The following is a 22,798-nucleotide window of genomic DNA, read 5'->3' as shown; positions in this document are numbered from 1 at the left end:
AAGTCACTCGGTCCCTGAAGGAGGAGTGGCAGAGGTCTGTGTCCATGCCTGGGGAAAACACGTTCTCTCCCAAGCAGAACAAGTTTCAACCCCCACTGTGCACACAGTTGCTCTAAGAGGCCGGCCTAAGGCTGTGAAAGGCTAGTAAGGTGAAAATCAGTTTTCCAGAGAAAATGGAAAGCTTAGGCTTTACTCACATGGTTACAGAAATGTAAACTGACCCAGATGTCAGAGGTTTCTGAATATCACACACTGTTTCAAACAGCCCCTCTGCAGTGCCTTCACTGTCATGCTATATGATCATTGTGGGACACTCTCCTTTATTAAAAAATCACAGCCTGAGGAAGGACATGGAGTGTGTTGTAGTCGTCGTCATATTCCCAGTGCTAGCACACAGGAGACCAACATTACATAATTATATAATGAATGATTCAGTAAGAACCGTGCTGGGACATGAAAGAATGCCTGTGTTCTTTACAGCCGTGTGACCCGGGGAAAGGCATCTTCTCTGAGCCTGCTCCTTCCTTTGTAAAATGAGAACAGACACCAAAAGATGACTATGTTCACTACATGGTTTCGCTAATAAAATATAGGAAGGTACAACACTGTTAGGAAAACATATGCAAGAATAATTGTTACATTCGGGTTTTAAATGTTATCATATTTTGATGAAGGAATTCCCTGGTGGCTCAGATGGTAAAGCATCTGCCTACAATGCAGGAGACCTAGGTTCAATCCCTGGGTTGGGAAGATCCTCTGGAGAAGGAAATGGCACCCCACTCCAGTACTCTTGCCTGGAAAATCCCATGGACGGAGGAGCGTGGTAGGCTACAGTCCATGGGGTCACAAAGAGTCGGACACGACTGAGCGACTTCACTTTATTTTGATGATAACATTTGTTATCATCAAAAGATACAGATGTTCCTTTTAAGGTCTAAGCTTAGAGACCTATTTCAGGCCATTTAGAGTTCTTGCTAAATGCTCCAAGAACTCAAATGCTTGAATGGTTTCTCCCAAATTCCTAATTCATCATTGACCTATAATACTGCAAAGATGTTTACTTCTAATTACACACACACAAAGGTGCAATTCAGTGGTATTAATTACACACTATGTGCAACCATCACCAACCACTATTTCAAAAAATTTTCATCATGCCAAACAAAAACTCCCTACCTCTTTAAACAGTAAACTTTCCTTTCTCCCATTCCCCTCAGTCTCTGGAAACCTCTAATCTACTTTCTGTGAATTTGCCTGTCCTAGATTCATTCTTAAAAGTGGAATCATACAGCATTTGCCCTTTTGTGACTGGCTTATTTCACTTAATGTAATATTTTTTTCAAGGCCCATGCATGTGGTATGTATTCCTTTTCCATGGCTCAATAACATTCCATGGTGTGTATATATATGACATTTTGTTACTCCACTCATTTGTATGGACATCTGAGTTGTTTCCACCTATCAACTACTTAAAATAATTCTACTGTGAACACTGGCATCCAAGTATCTGAGTCCTATTTTCAATTCTTTGAGAGTATATACTTAGATTACACATATTTTTTAAACATACAGATTATAACACAGTAATTGCAAAGACTAAAAGTCTAACATAAAGATATAAAAATACAAAATCAAGTAATGGAAACCTTTTATGTATGAATTACAAAGTAAAATAAATTTAAGGTATATTTTTCTTTTAAAAACGTCTTAACTCACTAGTGAAGAGGCTAGAAACAATGACCAGTCCAATCATAACAGGGACCTCTGTGGCCCAGATTATGTTCTTCAGTATCATTTTCTAGTGTAAGGAAACAGGACTTCTTGGAGAAACAGCTAATTCTGAGTATGGGCATGAAATGTACCAAAGAAACTCAGAACATCTTGTTTCCACAAAGCAAGGAAGCTGTGACAGACTACCAGGATGTCAAAAGGAACCGTCTTTTAAAGGGTCTCTCAGTGTGCAAAAAGGTCAGTGACCTCCTAATGCTGCTGCTGCTGCTGCTAAGTCGCTTCAGTCATGTCCGACTCTGTGTGACCCCAGAGACGGCAGCCCACCAGGCTCCCCATCCCTGGGATTCTCCAGGCAAGAATACTGGAGTGGGCTGCCATTTCCTTCTCCAATGCATGAAAGTGAAAAGTGAAAGTGAAGTCGCTCAGTCATGTCCGACTCCTAGCGACCCCATGGACTGCAGCCTACCAGGCTCCTCTGCCCATGGGATTTTCCAGGCAAGAGTACTGGAGTGGGGTGCCATTGCCTTCTCCGACCTCCTAATGACTGTACTAAAAAAGATGCATTATTTATACTGTATTCTTCCCAATGAAATTAAAAGACGCTTACTCCTTGGAAGAAAAGTTATGACCAACTTAGACAGCGTACTAAAAAGCAGAGACATCACTTTGCAAACAAAGGTCTGTAGTCAAAGCTATGGTTTTTCCAGTGGTCATGTATAGATGTGAGAGTTGGACTATAAAGAAAGCTGAGCACCGAAGAATTGATGCTTTTGAACTGTGGTGTTGGAGAAGACTCTTGAGAGTCCCTTGGACTGCAAGGAGATCCAACCAGTCCATCCTAAAGGAGATCAATCCTGGGTGTTCATTGGAAGGACTGATGTTGAAGCTGAAACTCCAATGCTTTGGCCACCTGATGCAAAGAGCTGACTCATTTGAAAAGACCCTGATGCTGGGAAAGATTGAGGACAGAAGGAGGAGGAGACGACAGAGGATGAGATGGTTGGATGGCATCACTGACTCAAAGGACACGAGTAAACTCAAGAGTTGGTGATGGACGGGGAGGCCTGGCATGCTGCAGTCCATTGGGTCGCAAAGAGTCGGAGATGACTGAGCGACTGAACTGAACTGACTGATTCTTCCCAAATATATGTAACCAGAATATACTAAGAATGAATGACTAGAGAAATCTAAATTGTCAGGGATTTAACAAAACAGTTGGCTGGGTGCATAAAATACATAAATTTCAAATGAGAGAAAAAGTTGGGGGGAGGGGCACGGTGCTCTGCTAGATGAAAGGACACCAAAGAGATTGAAAACTAAATGCTCTGTGTGATCCTTGACTGGATTAAAAAAAAAAAAGCAATAAACAATCAAAATTAAGAAACATTTCCAGTTACAGTAGCATCTAAAAGAGTAAAATACTTAGGAATAAAGCAAAAGTATGAAGGTGTGTACACTGACAACTACAAAATAGTGCTGTAAGAAAGTTGAGGTTAAAATAAATGGAAAAACATCCCTTATTTTGATGGACTGGAAGATAATATTGTTAAGATGGCAATGTTTCCCAAATCTAAAAACTCAATGTAATCCCCATCAAAATTCTAATTGCCTTTTTTTAGAAATGACAAGTTGATTCTAAAATTCATATGGGGGCTTCCCTGGAGGTCCAGTGGTAAAGAATCTGCCTGCCAACTCTGGAGACATGGGTTAGACCCCTGTTCCAGGAAGATGCCACGAAACGACTGAGCATATGCACCACAACTACTGAGCCTGAGCTCTAGAGCTTGGGAAACACAACTACTGCAGCCTAGAGGCTGTGGTCCACAACAAGAGAAGCCACTGCAACGAGAAGCCCGAGCCCTGCAACTTGACAGTACCCCCACTCACCCAAACTAGACGAAGCCTGCACGCAGCAATCAAGACGCAGTGGGGTCAACAATAAATAAGTGAATACAAACTATATTTGAAATAAAGTAATAGGAAATGCAAAGGATCCCAAACTTCACAATCTTGAAAAAGATCAAAGTTGTAGGACTCACATGTCCTGATTTCAAGCTTACTGCAAAGCTACAGTAATTTAAGGCAGTGTGATATGGACTAAGGATGATGTGGCGCCATAATAGACACACAGACCATCAGAACAGAACTGAGACTCCAGAAATGAACACACACACGTATGGGTAATGGATTTCAACAAGAGTTCTAGGACCATTCAGTGAGGGAAAGAAGAGTCTTTTCAAAAAATGGTCCAGGAACAACTGACTACATACAAAAAGAATAAAACTAGAACCTTAGTTCACACCATATACAAAAATACATATACCTTGGATACATAGTTCAGTTCAGTTCAGTCGCTCAGTCGTGTCTGACTCTGCAACCCCATGAACTGCAGCACACCAGGCCTCCCTGTCCATCACCAACTCCCGGAGTTCACACAAACCCATGTTCATCGAGTCGATGATGCCATCCAGCCATCTCATCCTCTGTCGTCCCCTTCTCCTCCTGCCCCCAATGCCTTCCAGCATCAGGGTCTTTACCAATAAGTCAACGCTTCGCATGAGGTGGCCAAAGTACTGGAGTTTCAGCTTTGGCACCAGTCCTTCCAAGGAACACCCAGGATTGATCTCCTTTAGAATGGACTGGTTGGATCTCCTTGCAGTCCAAGGGACTCTCAAGAGTCTTCTCCAACACCACAGTTCAAAAGCATCAATTCTTTGGTGCTCAGCTTTCTTCACAGTCCAACTCTCACATCCATACATGACTACTGGAAAAACCATAGCCTTGACTAGACGGACCTTAGTCGGCAAAGGAACGTCTCTGCTTTTGAATATGCTATCTAGGTTAGTCATAACTTTCCTTCCAAGGAGTAAGCGTCTTTTAACTTCATGGCTGCAATCACCATCTGCAGAGATTTTGGAGCCCACAAAAATAAAGTCTGACACTGTTTCCACTGTTTCCCCATCTATTTCCCATGAAGTGATGGGATCAGATGCCATGATCTTCATTTTCTGAATGTTGAGCTTTAAGCCAGCTTTTTCACTCTCCTCTTTCACTTTCATCAAGAGGCTTTTGAGTTCCTCTTCACTTTCTGCCATAAGGGTGATATCATCTGCATATCTGAGGTTATTGATATTTCTCCCAGCAATCTTGATTCCACCTTGTGCTTCTTCCAGCCCAGCATTTCTCATGATATACTCTGCATATAAGTTAAATAAGCAGGGTGACAATAGACAGCCTTGACGTACTCCTTTTCCTATTTGGAACCAGTCTGTTGTTCCATGTACAGTTCTAACTGTTGCTTCCTGACCTGCATATAGGTTTCTCAAGAGGCAGGTCAGGTGGTCTGGTATTCCCACCTCTTGAAGAATATTCCACAGTTTATCATGACCCACACAGTCAAAGGCTTTGGCATAGTCAATAAAGAAGAAACAGATGTTTTTCTGGTACTCTCTTACTTTTTCCATGATCCAGTGGATGTTGGCAATTTGATCTCTGGTTCCTCTGCCTTTTCTAAAACCAGCTTGAATATCTGGAAGTTCACGGTTCACGTATTGCTGAAGCCTGGCTTGGAGAATTTTGAGCATTACTTTACTAGCGTGTGAGATGAGTGCCAATTGTGCAGTAGTTTGAGCATTCTTTGGCATTGCCTTTCTTTGGGATTGGAATGAAAACTGACCTTTTCCAGTCCTGTGGCCACTGCTGAGTTTTCCACATTTGCTGTCATATTGAGTGCAGCACTTTCACAGCATCATCTTTCAGAGTTTGAAATAGCTCAACTGGAATTCCATCACCTCCACTAGCTTTGTTCATAGTGATGATTTCTAAGGCCCACTTGACTTCACATTCCAGGATGTCTGGCTCTAGGTGAGTGATCACACCATCGTGAGTATCTTGGTCATGAAGATCTTTTTTGTACAGTTCTATGTATTCTTGCTACCTCTTCTTAATATCTTCTGCTTCTGTTAGGTCCATACCATTTCTGTCCTTTATTGAGCCCATCTCTGCATGAAATGTTCCCTTGGTATCTCTAATTTTCTTGAAGAGATCTCTAGTCTTTCCCATTCTGTTGTTTTCCTCTCTTCCTTTGCATTGATCGCTGAAGAAGGCTTTCTTATCTCTCCTTGCTATTCTTTGGAACTCTGCATTCAGATGCTTATATCTTTCTTTTTCTCCTTTGCATTTCACTTCTCTTCTTTTCACAGCTATTTGTAAGGCCTCCCCAGACAGCCATTTTGCTTTTTTGCATTTCTTTTCCATGGGGATGGTCTTGATCCCTGTTTCCTGTACAATGTCACGAACCTCCGTCCATAGTTCATCAGGCACTCTATCTATCAGATCTAGTCCCTTAAATCTATTTCTCACTTCCACCATATAATCATAAGGGATTTGATTTAGGTCATACCTGAATGGTCTAGTGGTTTTCCCTACTTTCTTCAATTTCAGTCTGAATTTGGCAATAAGGAGTTCATGATCTGAGCCACAGTCAGCTCCCGGTCTTGTTTTTGCTGACTGTATAGAACTTCTCCATCTTTGGCTGCTAAGAATATAATCAACCTGGTTTTGGTGTTGACCATCTGGTGATGTCCATGTGTAGAGTCTTCTCTTGTGCTGTTGGAAGAGGGTGTTTGCTATGACCAGTGTGTTCTCTTGGGAAAACTCTATTAGCCTTTGCCCTGCTTCATTCCGTATTCCAAGGCCAAATTTGCCTGTTACTCCAGTATACCTATACTTAATACATATAGCTATACTTAATACATATACCTTGGATTAGGCAGCATTTTCTTAGATGTGACACCAACAAAAACACTAGCAACCCAAAGAAAAACTAGATAAACTGTATTTTGTCAAAATCGACAACTTTGTAAGTTAAAGAATATTAGCAAGAAAGTGAAAACACACACCTCAGAAAGGGAGAAAATACCTGCAATTTGTATTATCTGCTACAGGTCTACAATCCAAAATAAACATAAAGAACTATCACAACTCAACAATAAAAAGACAATGCAATTTTCAAATGGTCAAAGGATCTGAGTAGACATTTCTCTGAAGGTGATATACAAATGGCCAATAAGCACATGAAAAGATGTTCAACATTATTATGCACCAGCACAGTCCATGTCAAAACCATGAAATTCCACTTCATACCTACTAGATGGCTATTTTCAAAGGTGAAGTCGCTCAGTCGTGTCCGACTCTTTGCGACCCCATGGACTGTAACCTACCAGCCTTCTCTGTCCATGGGATTCTCCAGGCAAGAATACTGGAGTGGATTGCCATTTCCTTCTCCAGGGGATCTTCCCAACCCAGGGATCAAACCCGGGTCTCCCACATTGGAGGCAGACGCTTTAACCTCTGAGCCACCAGGGAAGCCAGACAATAAATAGTGTTGGTGTGGGTGAGGAGAAAATGAAATCGTCCCTGCTGGTGGGACTGCAAAATGCAACTGTCTGTTCAAAAAAAAAAAAAAAAACACAAGTTTGGCAGTTCCTCAAATGGTTAAACATATGATCCAGCCAATTCTGTTCTTGGATATATACCCAAGAGAAAAATATAAGTTCACTCAAAACCTTGTACATGAATGTTCATGGCAGCAGCATTCATCAAAGCCCCAAAGTGGAAACAACCCAAACGTTCCAACAGCAAATGCACACACTGCGGTGCAGCCGCACAACGGAAGGTTATTTGAGCATAAAAGGAAATGAAGCAACTGATGGATGCTGTGGCGTGGAAGAACTGTGAAAACATGCTAAGTCAAAAAAAAAAAAACAGGCCCAAAAGAAGCTACACTTTGTATGATTTCATTTTATGAAATGCTCAGAACAGAAAAATTCAAAGAGAAGATAGATTAGTAGTCACCAGGAGGAGGGGGAAGGAGGAATTGGGACTGAACCCTAGTAGGTACAACAGGGCTTCTTTACTAGGTGATGGCCATATTCTGAAATTAGACAGTGGTGATGGTTACACATGCTGAATATGCTAAACACCATTGAATTGTATGCTTTAATATGGTGAGTTTAAAAATTTTGTTTTATAAAATGATAGATTTTATGTTATAAGAATTATAATGAAACAGGTTTTTTTTTTAAGTCTAAAAGAACTTCTAAAATAAAAGTGCTGAGAGATATGGACAAATGTGTTCTCGTTTAATTGTTGGCATTCTCTTTCTTTGGGGGGGTTTATTTTTTTGGTTAGACTTGATGAAATATGTAGCTGTTAGCATAATAGCAGTCACATATGAAAGGCTTAATACATGCTTCCTAAAAAAAGACAACTTTTCAATCTTCCTATCAACAACTGTGGTACATTTTAACTTATAAATTTTTAAAAAAATTTAAATAATCAGTAGGAATGTAGAATTTCCTTTTGTTTTATACCTCTTTACTATATCATTCATTAAAATAAATCCTTGAGGAATGTAGGGACCTATACAAAGGCATAAAAGGTTCTTCTGTTTGAATAAAATTTTAGAATACAAGCACATGTTTCTTTTCTCCAAGTAATAAGTAACAAATCTCTATTTCTTGAGACTTGTCACATAGAGATGTTAATACTTTTAACTAAAAATGTGAAAAATATGTAAAAGTAATGGTCATTTATAGTTCTATCACTAAATTTACCACTTCAAACCATACATTTGATGTATTTAATTTCCAGTATTTGTTTTTAGAAGGGAAAAATATCTATTATGTTTGAAAAAAGTGACATATTCATTATAAAAATTTAATCAATGCAGCAAAGCACAAAAAGAAATTTTAATGAACTTACCATCCAGCTTACATTCAACAAGAAAAGTAGGTACAAAGAACATTATAAAATTGGGATGATGTCACGAAAGTCTTTAAATTAAATTTTTTTCATTTTTACTGTGATGCAATGTAAGAAACAGCCAGGAAAAGAAACGGTGAACTTCCAATACATTTTTTTCCTGAAGAGTCAGTATTTTTCGAAAGAGTAATCTATGTTGAGAGAGCATGAAAAATGTATAGCTACCCATCAAGTTTGAGTGTTTTCTAACATGTACCAATTTTAGAATTACCTATTGAACTCTTAAAATTCAACAGTTTAAAAAACAAAGGAATTCAAGTTGAGAACAGACTAAGATAGGAAGAGATACTTCACTGGAGGATACTGATGGCAAATAAGTTCACAAAAATGAACGTCACTTGCCATCATGCATGCTGAGTGGCTCAGTTGTATCCGACTCTTTGTGACCCCATGGACTTCAGCCCAAGAGGCTCCTCTGTCCACATAATTTCCCAGGCAAGAATACTGTAGTGGGTTGCCATTTCCTCCTCTAGGGGATCTTCTTGACCCAGGAATCGAACCCATATCTCCTGAGTCTTCCTTCACTGGGAGGCAGATTTTTTACCACTGAGCCACCTGGGAAGCCCATCAGGGAAATGCAGATTAAACCCATGGTGAGATAGTGAAAGTGAAGTCACTCAGTCGTGTCCGACTCCTTGTGACCCCATGGACTGTAGCCTACCAGGCTCCTCCCTCCATGGGATTCTCCAGGCAAGAGTACTGGAGTGGGTTGCCATTTCCTTCTCCAGGGGATCTTCCCGACCCAGGGATCGAACCTTGGTCTCCTGCATTCTAGGCAGACGCTTTAACCTCTGAGCCACCAGGGAAGCTGCATACCTATAACAATGGCTAAAATAAAAAACTGTGACAACACTGAAAGATGGTAAGGATGTGGACAAATTGGCTTGCTCATACATTGCTGGTGGGAATACAAAACAGAACAGTCACTCTGAAAAATAGTTGGGCAGATTCTTAAAAACCTAAACATGCAACCACCATACAACCTAGCAGCTGTACTCCTAGCTATTCATCCCAGAGAAAGTAACACTTAGGTTCACACAAACACCTATAAATAAAGGTTCATAGCAGCTTAGTCCATTTCAGCTGCTATACCAGAAATATCATAAACTGGGTGGCTTATAAACAACAGAAATTTGTTTTTCACAGTTCTGGAAACTGGGAAATCCAAGTTCAAGGTCACTGCAAATTCGGTGTCTGGTTATAGTCCGTCTCCTGGTTTCTATACAGTAGTCTTCTCACTCTGTCCTAACAAGACTAAAGGGGGAAAGGAGCTCTCTGGGGTCTCTCTTTAAGGGCACTAATCCCATTCATGAAGCCTCCATCCTCATACCTAATCATCTCCCAACACCCATGTTCTAATATTCTCATACCAGACATTTGGTTTCGACAGATGAATCTAGGAGAACACAAACATTCAGTCAATGGTAGCAGCTTTACAGTCCTCAAGTGTAAACCAACCTAAACATCCCTCAATGACTGGTTTCAAAACAAAACAAAAATGATACAGCACATCCATACCATGGAATATTCTTAGCAATAAAAAAAGCAAAAATAAAAATAAAGAAAGCAATAAAAAAAATAGACATGTAACAACTGGGACAGATCTCAGGGGAATTATGCTGAGTGAAAAAATCCAATCCAAAGAGTCCATGTACTATCTTAATACTCTTCATGATGTTATTATACAACATTCTTCATAATTTCATGACATATTACAGTAACATAGAACAGATTAGTGCTTGCTGTGGGTTAGGGAAGGGACAGAGGTAAGGCATGGCTGGAAGGGAGGTGGGTATGGTTATAAAGGGCAGCATAAGGGATCCCTGTGGTGAAGGAACTGTCCATGTCTGAACGGTGGTGTGTGTACAGGGACCGACACATGTAAAATGGCATATACTAAAAACACACACGACTGAGTACCTGTAAGTCTGAGTGAAATCAGTGGATTATGCTGTCAATTTCATAGATGTGATATTGTACAGTTTTGTAAGATGTTGCCCAGGAGGCAAACTGAGTGAAGGGTATATGGAGATCTCTGTATTATTTATTAATCTGCATGTGAATCTATAATTACTTCAAAATAAAAAGTTAAATTTTAAAAAGGGGGTAGCTACAGAAATTCTTCAAAGTGATAAGCATTCAGGGAAAAGTACAGAATGTAAACAAATATTAAGTGGACAGAATAACCTTGGGCATACATAGTTTAGTGTATCTCCAGGGTAAATTTACTGGATTAGAAAATAAAAGCATATGCAGGATTGTGTCAACTTTACACTAACTTGGAGAAAACTCGAAAGTATTTCTTTCCATTTACTGAGTCTGCTTTTGTATTTCTTAAAAATGGTTATAGCTCTCCTGAGATAGGAAAAAATTTAACAAGAAATGTACAATGCCTAAATATTTTATCTTCTCTGCTGTTTAAATAGCTTTTCTTTTTCCATACTAACAGAGTCACTGGCTATTTGTACCACATGCAAAGGCTACTGATTTCTGTATAATTTTATATCCTGTTACTTTAGAAGACTTTTATTTTTTTAACTTTGCAGTTTATTTCATTTTTGAATTTTGTTTCTGGCTGTGCTGGGCCTTTGTTGCTGCACACAGGTTTTCTCTAGTTGCAGCGAGCAGGGGGCTACTCTTTGTTACAGAGCCCAGGCTCAAGGAATGCAGGCTTCAGGAGCCTGCAGCATGTGGGCTCAGTAGTTGTGGTACACAGGCTTAGTTACTCTGTGGTGTGTGGGATCTTCCTGGACTAGGGATCGAACCCGTGTCCCCTGAAGGTAGATTCTTAACCACAGAGAAGCTCCAAGACTTTTTTTTTTTAATTGTCTAAATTAGTGTTATTTATCTGTGCTTCCCAGGTTCATGCTATAAACTCTAAAATCCAATTCTCATGTCCCTAGAAGTTTCTTCTTTAAATGCACTGGCTAAACCTCCAGTATAATGTTAAATAGTGGTAGAAACAATGGGTATCTCAGCATTTCCCCATTAAGATGCTGGTTTTAGGACAGATATACACACATATATACATATTCATGTAAGGTAAGTATTACTTAGGTCTTCTGTGTTGAATGTTTATCACACACGTGTTGAATTCTGCCCAGGGTTTCCTGGCATCTGTGGATGATAAGCCTTTCCTCAGATCTATTAATATAGTGCATCATATTAATAGATTTCCTAATACTGAATCAATCTTCTGTTCCTGTTCACGGTGTATCGTTCCTTTATGTGGTGATAGACACTGTTCACTAGTACGTTATTTAAAACTTTTATATCATTATCTGTAAGTGGAACTGACCTATCACTTTTTAATTTTTCATACTGTATTTATCAGGTTGTACTTATTCCCTTAATTTTTATTTGCTTTCTTTCCTTTATGATTGAATTATCTGGGTCTCTTTTAATTAAAAAATAAGGTTTCTTGATTTATTAAGTAAATATCTTTTCTGTTCTCTGTCTCATTAACTTGTGATTTTATCTTTATTATTTTATTCTTTGTGCTTTTTTATTTACCTTTTGCTTCTTTTTCTAGTTTTAGGGGCTGGGAAAACTCATTTATTTTCTTTCCTTTTTCAGTTCAGTTGCTCAGTCATGTTCGACTCTTTGCAACCCCATGAACCACAGCATGCCAGGCCACCCTGTCCATCACCAACTGCCAGTGATTACTCAAACTCGTGTCCATTGAGTCAGTGATGCCATCCAACCATCTCATCCTCTGTTGTCCTCTTCTCCTTCTGCCCTCAATCCTTCCCAGCATCAGGGTCTTTTCAAATGAGTCAGCTCTTTGCATCAGGTGGCCAAAGTATTGAAGTTTCAGCTTCAACATCAGTCCTTCCAATGAACACTCAGGACTGATCTCCTTTAGGATGGACTGGTTGGATCTCCTTGTAGTCCAAGGGACTCTCTAGAGTCTTCTCCAACACCACAGTTCAAAAGCATCAATTCTTCGGCGCTCAGCTTTCTTTATAGTCCAACTCTCACATCCATACATGACCACTGGAAAAACCATAGCCTGACTAGACGGACCTTGTTGGAAAAGTAATGTCTCTGCTTTTTAATATGTTGTCTAGGTTAGTCATAGACAAGTAAATCTCACAGTCTGCTATGCTGAGTCTTCACTGGCATTTTTTAGAAATTCGTAATTTCAACTTATATTTCTCTTTCACCCAAGAGTTGTTCAATAGATGGTTTATTTACCCCCAGGTGAAAGGCCCCTTTAAAGAAAAAAATTATCAAATTCTATGATTCTTTTGCATTTTGATCAGAGTACTACCTGTAATGTATGTACGTCCATCAGGGATACTGGCCTATCATTTTCTTTTCTGTGTGATACCTTTGTCTGGTTGTGGAATCTGGGTGATGCTGATCTCATAGAATAAGTTCAGAAGTGTCCCTTCCTCTGCAGTTTTTTGGAATAGTTTCAGAAGGAGAGGTGGTGACTCTTTTCTAAATGTGGGTAGAATTCACCTGTGAAGCCATCTGGTCCTGGACTTTGGTTTGCTGGATGTTTTTAAATTATTGATTCAATTTTATTACTGGTAAGGCATCAGTTCGTATTTTCTATTTCTTCCTGGTTCTGCCTTGGGAGATTGTACATTGAGGAATCTGTCCATTTTTTTTCTTGCTCATCCATTTTACTAGCTTTTGTAATCTATTATGATCCTTTGCATTTCTGTGGTGTCAGCTGTAACTTCTCCTTTTCCATTTCTGATTTTATGGATTTGGGTCTCATCTTTTTTTCCTTGATGAGTCTAGCTGAAGGTTTATCAGTTTTGTTTATCTTTTCAAAGCAGTACCTGAATTCTTAAAACCAATACAGTATTCTTTAGGGTAATTAGGTTCATAAAGAAACTGAGCATGAAGGTACAGGGATTGTTCATATACCTCCTACCCCTACACATGCACAGGCTCCCACTATTAGCCTCCCCCACTAGAGTGCACACTTATTACAATGGAGGAACCTACACGAACACACAATCACCACCCAGAGGCCACAGTTTATATTAGGGTTCACTCCTAACACTGACCATCCTATGGGCTGCACAATGTATAATAACATGTTTCTACCATTTTAGTATCACTGGAGCCATTTCATGGCCCTAAAAATCCTGTATGTGCTACCCACTCCCTCCTCCTCCATTCATTTTCTTTTTTTTTCTTAACAAATTTTACTTTATTATTATTTTTGGCCACACCACACAGCATGCAGGATCTTAGTTCCCTGACCAGGGATCGAGCTCCACACTCCCAGCAGTGGAGGAGCAGAGTCTTAATCACTGGACCACTAGGGAAGTCTCACATTTGTTTTAACAGTATAAAAATATTCATTATTAATATCTTATTGATATTAAAATGCCTAAAATTAGAAACTAGATTAAAAGTTTGAACAAATGTATTTTTATATGAAAAATCATCATAAAGAAATCCATAGTATTCACTAGGTTTTTTAAACATATACATACTCTAAAAAATGACAGTTTACTCTTTTCCATCGACATTAGTGCCACTAAGACACTCTAATATGCTACCTTTATTGTCAATATCATCAAAGAAAGATCCGTTTGTATTTAATATACACTGTTTATTAAACTAGTAAAACAGACTAAGGCCCTTCAAGAACATGTCAACAACTATCTTAAAAGAAGCAGGAAATTCATTTTATCATAATTTTTCCATTGCCTGAGACTTCTGGTTAACTGAATTTTTACTTTATACTACCAGTAATTTGTTCTTCACAGTCTATGACACTTATTTATTATATATACTTATTCTATCAATTAATATTTAATGACTATCTATAATTCATCAGACTCTAACAATATCCTGGTGAAAATATGGATAAGATACCCCACCCTCATGGGTGGTGAAAGCATTTGTCACCCAGTCATGTCCGACTTTTTTGACCCCATGGACTGTAGCCCGCCAAGCTCCTCTGTCCATGGAATTCTTCAGGCAAGAATACTGGAGTGGGTTACCATACCCTTCTCCAAGGGATCTTCCCAACCCAGGGATCGAACCCAGGGCTCCCACATTGCAGGCGGATTCTTTACTGTCTGAGCCACCAGGAAGCTACCCTTCTAAGCTTACATCTTAGTGGGGAGTTACAGATAAGAATCATAATGTATAGCAATACGTATTGTAAAGTGACCGGGATGGGGTGGACCTGGAGACAGGTGGTGAATTAAGGTACAGCAGCCAATGAAAACTACTTTAAAGAGCTGATATTTTTCCAGAGACCTGATGAAGAAGTTGCCATGGAAAGATTTTAAGAAAGGAGCTTCAGGGCAGTGGGCAAAGGAAGTGTAAAGATAGCTGAGGCAGAAACCAGCCTGGAGGGACAGTCTGGAGGTCAGTTTGCTATGGTGTGGAGAACAAACCAAAGAATGGACCGATATGAAGCAGAAGCTGTTAAGGACCAGATCACAAGGAAGCCACGAAAAGCAGTTTGGCTTTGACTCTGATTGGTACTGAGAGCAGTTACAGAATTTCAAGGTGGGTGGCAAATAGATTCTGATTTATGTTTTTTAATGATTACTGATCACTAAATGGAGAATGGATTAAGAGGAGGCAGGAATGAGAGAGGAAAGCAGTCCATTCCATCCAAGAGGCTTGATTCAGGTGGCCTAGACCACAGCAGTAGTAATGGAGAGGATGAATCAATACCTGCAGCATGCACTGCATGGGAAGCAGACAGAACTTGTTGACAAGCTGACTTGCAGTTAGAGGGCAAAGAGCAGCGACTAGGATAACGCCTGTGGGAGTGTCATTTACTGCAACAAAGATGACAGAGAAGAGAGGAGGCACAGAAGAAAATAGTTCCTTTGAAGTAAGGCAGGGTCTGTCTGTCCCTAGACCTCACCCATCACCAAGCGTGGAACTGAGAAGAGCAGAGGGAAAATATGTGAGCGTTGGATTATTCCAGCACCAGCTATCCAATCCAAAGTGTTAGAGTCACACACCTAGCCTATACCTGGGGGGTGGGTGTGGGAAAGGTAAGAATTTCTAAACAGCTATTCTACTGAAGTTTAAAAGCAAGCAGACTGTGTCTCAGAAACTGAAATGTGATCATACGATTGAAAGTGGCCTCAAAAGTTATGAAACTGGATCAACATGTTGTTCAGGAAGATGCAACTCAATGGAAAGAGGGGTGGTTAGAACACAGCTGAAAGCAACAGGAAAGAAGACTCTTCTACTCCCCACGTTTTTCAGCATATTCAGAAAATGAAGTACCAGAAGGAACTCAAGAATGAGTAATCATCAGCTGGATCAAAAACTGCTGAGAAGTTTAACAGGGTGAAGACAGAGGACTGATGTCAACAATATGGCAGCAGTTGATTACCTTCATAAAACGCATTTTGGTAAGTAGCAGAGACTCAAAAGCCAAATTGGAAAAAAAAAAGAAAGCCAAACTGGGGGGAAAAGCCAAATTGGAATGGGTAAAAAAGAACACAGGAAGTGAAGAAATAAAGGTTAACAGCTACAGAATATCTTTTGAGAAGTTTAGCTACAAACACATGCGATAAAAACAAAAGTTGACCCTTTTTAATCATAATGGCAGCTTAATTCCTAGCATGCTTCACATAAATGTCACTATTATTCTTTAGCAATTAGAATACGTACAGTGCAGGAAAACATAATTTTCGAATAGATTTTTTTTCTTACCTTCACTGATTAAATTTAATGTGTCTTGTTTTCCATCTCCTTCTTGTGACTGACCTGGATCCAGTGAAGTCTGAGAAAGGCTAACCTCAGCTGATAACTGGTCAAGGCTCTGGTAACTTTTTCTGTAAGACAAAGGTGAAAGACTACTTTAACTTATTTCCACAATTAAAAAAAAAAAAACTTCTAGAGATATTCTTTAATGGTTTTCTCCAATTTACTGACTCTCAGGCTCATTTCTCCCCACCTGCCCCCTAAACTTCATCTGTATCATGGTAGCAATAGAAACAGTTGTATCTTTCCCTCCGCCCTCTTTGGAGGTTGTTAAATCCACTAAAACAGGAAAAGAGAAACAACCTGTCAAACAAATTCAGTTCCTTCTGATGATCAAGTTAGTAAAGAAATAGGCACTTCTGGTCATTATCAATTGTCATTATCAACTGTGCATTGATATTGACTGGTCATTATCAATCGTGCAGAAAATCTCAAGTCTCTCAATACACAAATGAAACTTAAACTGACATAACTTTTGTTATGAGGACTGTGTCTCCTAAGCACAATACCTTGGGACTATCACAGATGATTTTTACATAAAAATACCAAATTACTGTTATCAATTCCTGTCACTGAGAAATTTTAAAAATGTTGGGTTGTAAAATACCTGTTTGTGTTAAAACACCTTCAAGATGATTAACCTCCTTCCATCATCTATTGACAACTGCGAGCCCATTTTTTTTAAATTTATTTATTTTTAATTAAAGGATAATTGCTTTACAGTATTGTGTTGGTTTCTGCCAAACATCAATAGGAATGAGCCCATTTTCTATTAAACAAATTCACTAGAAATAAATTATAACAAATGAAAATTCAGTTATGACTGAAAAGTTAATGAATATAAATGTTCAAATCTTCCTCATATTTGTTTTGTCAACATAAAACCAACTCAAAGAGATACATGCGGCTATGGTATTACTGACATTTCAGGTAGGTGACAAAGTTCAGTATTATTTCTAAATATAAATGATCCAGGAAGAGGAACACATTTTTCAGGTTCAACACTTATTTCCAAAGGTAGTCAAACCCTATCTAATTTCCTAGAAGTGTTATAGTAATATTGTAGAACATATATATAATCTAAGTGACCTATTACATAGCTCTTGAAATGGCAACCCACTCCAGTATTCTTGCCTGGAGAATCCCATGGACAGAGGAGCCTGGTGGGCTACAGTCCACAGGGTCGCAAAGAGTCGGACACAACTGAGCGACTTCACTTCTCTAGTCATACACACAAGAGGAGGCTCACAGATTTAGCTGGTGTGTGTGTATTAAGTATACAGGGGATATAACTGGCACCTATTTGTTTTTTCCTTTAAGAAATGAGGTGAAGGTGAGGTGACAGAATAGCTTCCTAGCTTACAATGTGAGCACTTTCTCACTTTACAACAGTGATGACTCAAATGTTGAGAGTAGAAAAGTTCTTACTCATAATTTTAAATAGCAAGATAGTCTCTGTAGGAAACTTCAGAGATAATTATAACAGATAACACACATACATAACATGTAACAAAAAATAATACCCAGAAAGAAAAACACCAATACAGTATACTAACACATATATATGGAATTTAGAAAGAAGGTAACGATAAATCTGTATGCAAGACAACAAAAGAGACGCAGATGTATTGAGCAGCCTTTTGGACTCTGTGGGAGAGGGCGAGGGCGGGATGATATGGGAAAATAGCACTGAAACATGTAAAATATCATACGTGAAACTAATCGCCAGTCCAGGTTTGATGCATGAGACAGGGTGCTTGGGGCTGGTGCACTGGGATGACCCAGAGGGATGGGATGGGGAGGGACACGAGAGTGGGGTTCAGGATGGGGAACACCTGTACACTCATGGCGGATTCAAGTCAATGTATGGCAAAACCAATATGATATTGTAAAGTAAAATAAATAATTAAAAAATGATACCCAATATTTATATTTATATATATTTATATAGTACTTATCAAATGCTAGGCAGTGTTCTACATGTACATATATATTAAGTTCCTTAATACTCATGGCTACCAGAAGAGGTTGGAATTATTATCATCCCCACTTTACAGAAGAGGACTGGGACACAGGAGATGAGATTTGCACCTGGTTGCTAAGTCACTTCAGTCGTGTCCGACTCTGTGCGACCCCATAGATGGTGGCCCACCAGGCTCCCCCGTCCCTGGGATTCTCCAGGCAAGAACACTGGAGTGGGTTGCCATTTCCTTCTCCAATGCATGAAAGTGAAAGGTGAAAGTGAAGTCGTTCAGTCGTGTCCGACTCTTAGCGACCCCATGGACTGCAGCCTACCAGATTCCTCTGTCCATGGGATTTTCCAGGCAAGAGTACTGGAGTGGGGTGCCATTGCCTTCTCCGTTGCACTTGGTAGCCTGGCTCTAACTCTCTCCCAATAATTACTACACTTTCTCCTCTCTAGTGTAAAGAGAAAAGACTCGGCTTCCTATTAGAAGCCCTTCTTAAACAGCAGCTCAGTTTGCTAAGACAGATCATGGAAACTATACTGTATTTAATCAAAGCACTGACAATTTCCCTTGATTTCCAGTAAAATTTTATTTCTTTAGCTATAGCAGGAAGCAGGAATGGAAGAATTTAATAAAGGAAGGTATAAATAAGTTTCTTTTCCAAGTTATTTTTCTGTGTCTAACTGGTAGAAGACTTGCCTTTTAAAATGAAGGGCTAAAAAATAAATAAATAAATAAAATAAATAAAAAATAAAATGAAGGGCTTAGGATGTTTCTGATGCTGCTATTTCACTATAGAAAACTTGTTCATATTGATATTATTCAACTAAAAATGTATGAATGGAAATATTTACAAACAACAAAATACCCAGAATTAAAAAGTCTCTGTGACTAAGGACTGAGAACTTGGTGGCACACATTTACAGGCTCTCCAAGACTGGGTCACCCACTGAGGGAGGAAAGTGCAGGAAGACATCCTATGAGGGGTGTGCTTCCTATGTGACCTGCTGAAGTACCTTTCAGAGAATCGCACTTCTACATCCAAAGTGACTTCAGGACCTCTCTACCCTTTAGGGGATAATCCTTGAGCTTACAGGCTTTATGTACTTCACCAAATGCCAATGGAAATAAAAATAGAATTTGGTAGACAATGATATTTTGAAGCAAAAATAAAAATTCCAAGCCAAAACTAAGCACCTTATTCATAAGATATTATGAATAAGCTATGAATATGAATAAGACATTATGAATATCTTATTAGTACTATGCAATATCTTCCTTGCATGAACCTATTTCCCAGCATCTGACAGGAATCTAGTTCGGCTGCTTTCAGTAATGACGAAGAATGGCTTTGGTTACCACTTTTTTTTTTTATCATATTTGCAATGTAACTGGCAACTCCATCTGACAAACATTTTGTTGTCATGGAGTAAACTATCTATTGGAGTTGTGTCTTTAAAAGTCTTATCTTGGAATCCTATACTCACTAAAACCACACTGTAAGATTTAAGGGTATCCCATGGCTAAGTCAGGCTTCCCTACTGGCCTCAGATGGTAAACTGTCTGCTCGCAACCCAGGTTCGATCCCTGGGTTGGGAAGATCCCTAAAGAAGGAAATGGCAACCCATTCCAGTATTCTTGCCTGGAAAATTCCATGGACAGAGGACCCTGGTAGGCTACAGTCCATGGGATCACAAGGAGTCGGACACAACTGAGAGACTTCACTTTCTTTCTTTCTTTTGTAGCTAAGTTGGTAAAGAATCTGCCTGCAATGCAGAAGACCCAGGTTCAATCGCTGGGTTGGGAAGATCCTCTGGAGATGGAAACAGTAACCCTATCCAGTATTCTTGACTGGAGAATCCTATGGACAGAGGTACCCTGGCAGGGTACAGTCCATGGGGTTGCAAGAGTCGGACATGACTTAGCGACTAAACCACCACCATCACCAGATACACCAAACCAGGTAACAGTCTGTTCCTATTTCTCAGAGTTGAATTTTTTAAACGGCAAGAGCTTAATCAAAATAGGAACCCAGACAGTAAGAGTCATGTGTTGACTATATAAAAGTTCACAGTTTACTCTATGCCATTACATTGTTAAATATAATTTAAAATTGTACGAACTGTTGCGACCACTTGAGACATAATAAAATTCACAGCATTCAATTTCTTACTATAGCAACATTTAAAAACCACTCAAATTCAAACTCCTATATATAGAACTGGGTACCAAAATAAAGGCAAATCAAAGGAAACTGAGTGATAAGTCAATTCAATTATAAGCAAATTTTTCTACAATCTTATACTTCATATCAATGCAGACACAATGTTGTGGCTAATCTACATTACCTATTTGCCCATTAGACATCTTGAGGTCAATAATAAGTTACATTATCTGGTAGTCACTGGACAACAGAGAGTGTGATAAACAGAAGAATAAACTATCCACATGTAGAAAATAGAAACAAATACATGCACACAATCTATACACAGAGGCACATCACTGTGCACGGAATCCGTTCTTTTTATTCTTGGTTTGATTTCCACAGAAGTATGTTTAAGGAACAAAGTAAGCATTTGTTACAGCAGAACATCTATAAACTTTTAATTTACTAAAAATGGAAGGATGCAAGGGAGCTTAAAAGAGGACAAAATGTGAGTCAGGTCAATACAAAATGTAATTTATAAAAGATTTCTACAACCTCAGTGCTTTAGACACACATGAGAAGGAGAACCTGGAATACACAGGAAGTGATTATATCTAATGCACCGGAAATCATTAAGAAAAACAGGCCTAAGTAGTAGATCATAAAGGACATAAAAACCTCGTAATTCTTCATGATTTTGTGAATGGCAGCTAAATTGGAAGACGATGATAAATTTAGAAAACTAAAAAAAAGTGTAAGTAGAAAATATATATATGGTGACGATGGATCTGATCTGGGATGGGAATAATCTAACAAAGTTACGTAACAGGTAATCTAACAAGATGGTATACCAGATATTTAACAAGCTCAAGTGACCTAGACTTTGCATATAAAGATATATATTAAAACAGAACTTAGTGGAAAGAAAAAAGAATCAGTTGCTCAGTGTGTGTGTTAGGGAGTGTGCCTTATATATTTATTTACTGTTGAGCTTTTACAGTAATGCCTTAAATGCCTGTAATGCCTTAAAAGTTTTTTAAATGATACGCCTATGTTTGAAATAAAGGAAGAGATATAATAAAATCCCACATAACTAACCTTGTCAGTCTAAATAATCTAGAAATAAATTTGAAATGATATGTTTAAAGCTTTATAAACAGTGTAGTAAATGGAAATAAATTTAAGATCTCTTGCGAAAGGGGTCCTTCCATGACAAGGTGATCACAGCCAAGTTACCCAATGGGTCATTTTACCACAAAATTCATTACATCAAATAGCACACTCTCCTTCTTCTAAAACCCAAGTGGGCAAATACATTTACAGAGCCTCTGGAGAAATTAACTACAGACCTTCCATATCCTTAGCATGAAATTTCAATGACTCATTACAGGGTCAGTTTCTTTCTCCATATTATTAAGAGAGCTAATATTTCCTGATAAGGAGGCTCTGGCTACCTCCTTCGCAATTTGCAGCTTCTCACAAATGTTTGTTGGACTTATTTAAGACACTGATAAAATGAAGAGGAAATTGGTGATCAGCTCAGTTCTATAGCTTTGGCCTGTATTATAAATTTGAGGAGAGCCCAAACTGTATCTTGATGAAAAGCTATGATGTGTCTCAAACATGATTTATATACAGTAGTACTCTGTTCTGAAAATCCATTTCTACATGAAAAAGTTGGTATTATTAATTTCAAACAACTGGGAATTTGTTGGTCATTTTAAATTTAGATAGGGCTTTAAGAGCTCTCTAAGAAATAGCAGGATATCAGGTGAATGGCACTGTCCAAACATGAAAGATATAAGGCTATATAAGAGTCCAAACAGAAAAGATTATATAGACTATAAATAAATAAAGACTTATCAGAAAGGGATTAGGTGCCAGGCAATTTACTACCTCAGATGACTCTTACAATTCCGTTTAAATAAGCATTACCCCCACCCCAGTATTACATGTGCAGAAACAAAAAGCAAGGAGTCATGCTTAGTGTTAAACAGCAAGGAAGCAACAGAAATACGTTCAAATCCTGACTTTAAACTCTAGGTACAGGGATCTCAGCACTGCCCCAAGGGCGTACTTTTGTTCAGGGATATCAGTTTGGCAATAGGGTCACAGAAAAGCAGTGCCAACATCAGAGGTCTGGCGAGATAAAAGACTGATGATGCCAGGAAGGAAAGGGTATCCTTTCTTAACCTAATGGAGAAACCAAGTCAAGAGGGACAAAATCTGGATCCATTCTAAACAGGCAGTTTTGCTGCATTCTTTTCTGAGACTGCGGTTACTCTTGTTGCTACTACAATATTTTGTAGAAGACAGCCACTATTACTACTTGCGGGGGTAACCCAGAAATAAATATTCCACTTGGATGTCCTCACTGGTTCCCCAGTGGGCAGCTCTATGGGCCGGCAGTGGTATG

The 22,798-nt window shown here is 38.9% G+C and overlaps 1 protein-coding gene and 2 non-coding genes across 7 annotated transcripts in view; 1 reads left to right on the top strand and 2 right to left on the bottom strand.

The window, feature by feature from the left end:
* Positions 1 to 22,798, bottom strand: part of RUNDC3B (RUN domain containing 3B) — a 173,122-nt gene that overhangs the window by 2,913 nt on the left and 147,411 nt on the right. For all 5 annotated transcript variants that reach the window (XM_069587703.1, XM_069587705.1, XM_069587704.1 and 2 more), the window contains one exon: positions 16,219 to 16,340. In XM_069587703.1, coding sequence (XP_069443804.1) covers positions 16,219 to 16,340 — 122 coding nt within the window. The remainder of the gene's footprint in view (positions 1 to 16,218; positions 16,341 to 22,798) is intronic.
* TRNAC-ACA (transfer RNA cysteine (anticodon ACA)) lies at positions 679 to 750 on the top strand. The gene has a single exon. It is a non-coding gene; the product is annotated as a tRNA-Cys (tRNA).
* TRNAS-AGA (transfer RNA serine (anticodon AGA)) lies at positions 9,291 to 9,362 on the bottom strand. The gene has a single exon. It is a non-coding gene; the product is annotated as a tRNA-Ser (tRNA).

This window comes from Ovis canadensis, chromosome 4 (genome assembly GCF_042477335.2).
Source record: "Ovis canadensis isolate MfBH-ARS-UI-01 breed Bighorn chromosome 4, ARS-UI_OviCan_v2, whole genome shotgun sequence".
Lineage (NCBI taxonomy): Eukaryota > Metazoa > Chordata > Mammalia > Artiodactyla > Bovidae > Ovis > Ovis canadensis.
The sequence above is the reverse complement of the archived record's forward strand: the minus strand, read 5'-3'. Positions and strand labels throughout refer to the sequence as shown.